The following is a 6,000-nucleotide window of genomic DNA, read 5'->3' as shown; positions in this document are numbered from 1 at the left end:
GTCGAATAACTTACTCGGATATAGATGCCTGCCTTGCTCATGTCTAAAGTTAGGTGAGATGAATCTCACCCTCAGGGCCTCACATTGGCTCCATCTTATTAAGTTGTCCCTCTGTTATTCAACAGTTACTAAAACAAAGCTAAGTAAAATGTGGTAACTCTGCACCATTATGTTACAATACACAGGACAGTAGATAACAGCCCTATCATACATGTATGACCATATAATTTGGGCTAGCATATTTACTTAAAATTATATTGTGCATATAATTGCTTCTATCTTCCTTTCATGTAACAACTCTTAAAAATCTTACTTCTCCACAGTTTGCATAGTTAAACTGAGAGATTTTGATTTCTACTGATGGATCCACTAAGTAAACTGCCATTTTGATCTTTGTGTATAGTTATTGGTTATCTAGTGTTAATGGTGTGTATGGTGTTAAAAAAGTGACAATTTCGTGCTTGGTGAATGGCATTCATCAATAAGAGAATAAATCCAGTAGTACTCACTCCTTTGCCATCTACCATATTTACAGGAAATACAGGAGTGAGAAAAGTTGGAAACCTAGGCAATTATGTCATATTAGTAATATGATTGTAATAAACCCTATAAAACTGTAAATATAGAAATGAAAGGAGAAACATAAGTATTTATGCCATAATATTTAGCAGTAGTAGTAATCAGCATTTTTATTGCCTTTTTCTTATTGGTTCTGTGAAAGAAATTCATGTGAATAGCAAATAAACAAAAATAGCCTTATGGACTACAGAGAAGTTCACTTCACATGGGCCTTAGTGTTATAGAATTGCTGTAACAGTATTTGACATGCAGTTTGTTTTCTGTCCATGCGCTTGCAACAACAGTTCCAATTGTAGCCACTTTTTTCTTTTCTTTTCCTTTTTCTTTCTTTCTTTGTTTCTTTCTTTGTTTCTGTTTTTTATGCAGAAGACCATCAAATGAATTGTCACAATACTCGAATAATGCAAGACACAGAAAAAGACGATAACAATAATGATGAGTATGATAATTACGATGAACTGGTGGCCAAGTCATTGTTAAATCTTGGCAAAATTGCAGAGGATGCAGCATACAGAGCCAGGACAGAATCAGAAATGAACAGCAATACATCTAATAGTCTGGAAGATGATAGTGACAAAAATGAAAATATTGGTCGGAAAAGTGAGCTGAGTTTAGATTTAGACAGTGATGTTGTTAGGGAAACAGTGGACTCCCTTAAATTATTAGCACAAGGACATGGTGTAGTGCTTTCAGAAAACATTAATGACAGAAATTATGCAGACAATACTTCACAGCAAGATAATAGGAATATGAACTTTGTAATGCTAGGGAAGCCTGTGAACAATGGACTTACGGAAAAAATGGTGGAGGAGAGTGATGAAGAGGTGTGTCTCAGCAGTTTGGAGTGCTTAAGGAACCAGTGTTTTGATCTGGCTAGGAAACTCAGTGAGACAAACCCACAGGAAAGAAATCAACAGCAAAACATGAACACTCGTCAGCATGTCAGGCAAGAAGATGACTTCCAAGGAAGAACACCAGACCGGAATTACTCTGATATGATGAACCTAATGAGGCTTGAAGAACAGTTGAGCCCCAGATCTAGGACTTTTTCTAGCTGTGCAAAGGAGGATGGTTGTCATGAAAGAGACGATGATACCACCTCTATTACTTCAGATAGGTCTGAAGAAGTGTTTGATATGACAAAAGGTAACTTAACCCTGCTTGAGAAAGCAATTGCTTTGGAAACTGAGAGAGCAAAAGCCATGAGAGAAAAAATGGCAGTGGAAGCTGGAAGGAGGGATAATATGAGATCATTTGAGGAACAGTCTCCAAGACACCTTTCTGGAGATGACAGGAAGCCTAAACCCAGTGACGGCCATGTCAAAAAGCCATATTATGGTAAAGGTAATATTTCTATATACCGTATGTTATGTCATGAGAAAGTGTGAGCTAACGTGTTAAGTTTTGCATAGAATTCTGAAGTGAAGTTATTAATTCCACAAAATGGGAACTTTATTTAAATTGTAGTAGTATGGCATGATTGTAAAATAGCATCATGCTGTGGTTGTAAAATAAAAAAAAATCATTCTACAGTGTTAGAAGTATGTACAATATTTCAGTGAATATCATTTGGCGAAATTAAAAAAATAACTTTTCAGGGAAACAAAACAAATAAGAGATCATGTTGAAAGAGGCAAAGATTTTTCTCAAGTTTTTAATATATTTTATAGTAATAATTAGAACCAATGAAGAGAATTACGTTGCAAACTATATAGGAGAGTGGGGTTTTGCGTAGCAGGTAGTCAGTCAGCTATGAAGTACATATTTTACAGATTGGATTGGGTAGGTGGCATCGTGATTTATAAAATTATCATCAAATGACAGTTATTGATGAAGCCTCTCCCATCTAAAATGTAGAATTGCCTGATAGAAATTGAACAGTATCAGAATGACCGATAACATAAAATAGGGGCAATGACTGCACATTAATTATCTTAAGATAGTAAGGTAATGGAAACCATTTGCTATGCAAGGCATGGTGTGGCCTGGGCTGAGATCAATAGCAATTTCTTTCTTATGTGCATTCCACTTCACTGGTTTCATTCCATTGTGGAAACAGTTAAGGTGCTGCCTTGACCATAATTCAATATAAAAGAAAAAAAAAAAAAAAAAAAAAGAACAGACTAAAGGTTACCTTTAGAATGTCTTTTAATTTATGGGATTTTCATGGTGATGGTGTGTTTATATTACCACACCCCTCTTCAACGTGTCTACGTCCGTACATGTAGGGCTGTGTTGTATAAAGTGTTCAATACCTCCTGAGATTCATTGAACACCCCTGATTCCCATTGACTTTAGTGGAAGTGGAGGATGTGGTATTTCTTGGGAGATGCTAAGCAGGGAGTGGGTTCATCTTATATTTGTTCTAAAAATATTTGGTTTCCTTTCTGCAAGTGAGATGGTGGGCATTTTTCTCCTTTTTATAAATCCCTGTTTTGAAAGAGTAATACCCTAAGATCTGCCTGTGACATTCAGGTAGGCAGACAACATCTTGGTCCAAGAAAGGTTTTGATCTTTTTTTACAAGCCTTAAAGAAAAGTAATGACCAGTCTTTTAGACAAGCATGGAAATTACTGATGTCAAACACTCTTCTGCAATGTATTTTAGTGAAGTTTTGTTTGTTTTAAGCACAAATATATGGTCCAGTGAATGCTGTAGTAACTTTGGGTATTTGGGGAAGACAACTTTATTTAGTTAGTGTATTACTGTATAGCCACATGGATGTTGTGCTAAATGTTGTTCGCATATGACCGATTGTAGGTACATTGCCCTTTGAATATATGTCTCTAATAAAACCACAGAAAACATAGCAAACCAATTTTTGAAGAGCTTTTTAACTCTGGTGTTGTCCAGTCCTTCCAGTCTATGTATGCCTGGGAAAGCATTTATGCATATAGATCTGCTGTCTCCAAAAAGACTATATAATTTCTGACAGTAACAAAAGTATGGACTTCCTATTTCAGTAAATTCTAGAGCTTCTTTGAACCATCCTATCTCTTGGGAGCTGCAAGCTGAATTGATAATAGGTTCAAATCCCAGCCACGGACTAAATATTGTGGTAGTTTGGACCAAGAAACTTTGTAGAGTGGATCGTTCTATGCTTTTTTAATAAAGGAGGAAAGAAAAACTTATTCCTTCCTTACTTAAAAACTTAGGAAACATTCTGGTAGTTATTGAGAGAGGAAGCTTTAAGTAAGACAATTGCTTATATCATTTGTTCTTCACTCACACATTATCTTCCAAATACTCCTGGAAGAGATACCCACAGAGATGTATGATACGGTTAAGTGGAAACTTTTTGGGTGCACAAGATTGCAGTGAGAACTACCTCCCGGCTTCAGGAGTTCTGCTTTCAGACATCACTGAAACAACTCTTAAGGGACCACTAACCATTTTTTTCCCTGCCATTTAAAGCCTTCTAAACAGGCTTTCTTCTGAAATTTATGAATTTTAAAACCTTTTGAGTCCTCTGACAACCTTCACTCAGGCAATACTTCCATTGTGGCAAGAAGTGAGGAAAGGTTACAGAATTAAATAAAACTATGCAATATTTCTCCCAATTAGCAGAAAAGGATTTACAAAAGAGTATCCAGTGTTTTGTATAAAGTTGTGGAAAAGTTTAGCCAAATGTCTTCCATTAAAAGCAATGGGAAATTGTGCAGGTACAATTTTATGCAAGTTTTGAAATCATTAAGAATAGTATACAGCATCTTTTCTGACTCATTAGACCATAAAGGCTCTTAAGGATCTGATATATGCTGTAACTTTATAGCATAGACTTGAATACAGAGGAGGATTTGCTTGACACTGTAGGATGTAAGTGTCCGGATCCTCAGCTGCTCTAAATTAGACTTCGGTGGAGTTCTGACAATGTGGAGTAGCTAAAGTTCCTCTAGTTTAAAGTCTCTAAAAAGCCATTATGGTCTATTAATCATCTACATTTTTTGCAGTCCTTGAATATTGTTGTATTTACATAATTTATATTTCATTTGCATTACTTATTCACTTATCTAATACTTTTACACATCCCAAAGTACTTGACATGAAGAGTTGCTTAGAATTGTGTATGTATGTAGCTGTGGGCTTGCTGTTCTAGTGGTCTCAGCACAGGCCTATCTGGCAGGAATTCACATCCCTCCTCTGACATTTGCTCCTTCTGTGGCCTTGGGTTTAACTTCTCGATCCCTTTGTTTCAATTTCCTGACGTACAAGATTACGGTATTTCCAGGAGTGTTGTGATAACTGTATAGCACTTTGGAGATAGATTTGTATGTGTATTTACTGTTGAAGAGCATGAAAAAAAGAACTGTATTCTACAGTCAACATGCAGGTTAAGTACAATAAAACTTTCGTAATTAGGGATTCCATTTGCAAAAGACAAGGTTTAAATACCATATTCAAATTTAAGAATGGTTTTAAGACATGGAGAGTCATTACAATAAGCTAAAGAATTTCTGTAAAATTAAGGTGTTTTGGAAGAACTTGGAATGTAAAAGTGTGTGTGTGTATATATATATGTATATATATATATAAAAAAAAGTTACCAGAGAGAAATCAAGGAAAAATAAGTCCACAGCTGAATGTGAACTCTGGATTGTATTGATATAATGCTGAAAAAAATGGGTTGTATGTGAAGTTCTGCAAATACTGAAATTTCCACTGATTGTACTGAGGGTTGCATTTGTTGAAGCTGGGATGAAATTTAATGTTAGAAAGACTTAATGGAAAACAAGTAGCAAAATCTTATTTTCCAGAGATGAAAGCATAAATACTGAATCAGAGTAATGACAAGAGCAGCATAAAATACTTAAATGAGGATAGCTCAGATTGGGTATTGAAAGGAGGATGGACTAAAAAAATGGAAGGAGGATGTTGGCTGATCTTGAGCCAAAATGGTAGCAGTTAGAGTATCCTGAATTTTATTCCCTTAATACTAATATGAAAATTAGCAATAGTCTCCAAAATCTGGCAACTGTGGTCGAGATGATAAGATGTAATTTGTATCATGTGCTGGACTGGAAGGGTAGGGATGTTATTTTACAGATACTCTGTTAAAGGAAACAAGCTGATGAAGTATGTGAGAAAGTTCTAGTTCAGGATTAATCTCACCAGCAGTTCCACTACATTATTGGCAGAAAACTTTATTTTGTTGAAAAAATGTCTATTTAGACTTTTCATTGATTGTAGACAGAAGATCCAACAACATTCTAAAAAATCATTAACCTTTTAAGCATATGAATATTCAAGCATTATATATGCATGTTTGTAATGGCCCAAATTTACACAGCCAGTGATACTTTCAATAATTCTGATTACAGTGTTTACCCCACCATAATTTATTGAAGATAAAAGAATATTTACATAATTTCTACCACTTCATAAGGAATTTAAAGAAAACAAGAGCCGTCTCCTCAGTGAGCC

At 35.4% G+C, this 6,000-nt stretch overlaps 1 protein-coding gene across 1 annotated transcript in view; it reads left to right on the top strand.

Moving 5' to 3' along the window:
- Positions 1–950: 950 nt before the first annotated feature.
- Positions 951–6,000, top strand: part of MYT1L (myelin transcription factor 1-like) — an 82,440-nt gene continuing 77,390 nt past the window's right edge. Inside the window, exon 1 of the mRNA XM_009572269.1 lies at positions 951–1,923. Coding sequence (XP_009570564.1) covers positions 957–1,923 — 967 coding nt within the window. The 5' untranslated portion in view covers positions 951–956. The remainder of the gene's footprint in view (positions 1,924–6,000) is intronic.

Source organism: Fulmarus glacialis, unplaced genomic scaffold (genome assembly GCF_000690835.1).
Source record: "Fulmarus glacialis isolate BGI_N327 unplaced genomic scaffold, ASM69083v1 scaffold15472, whole genome shotgun sequence".
Lineage (NCBI taxonomy): Eukaryota > Metazoa > Chordata > Aves > Procellariiformes > Procellariidae > Fulmarus > Fulmarus glacialis.
The sequence above is the reverse complement of the archived record's forward strand: the minus strand, read 5'-3'. Positions and strand labels throughout refer to the sequence as shown.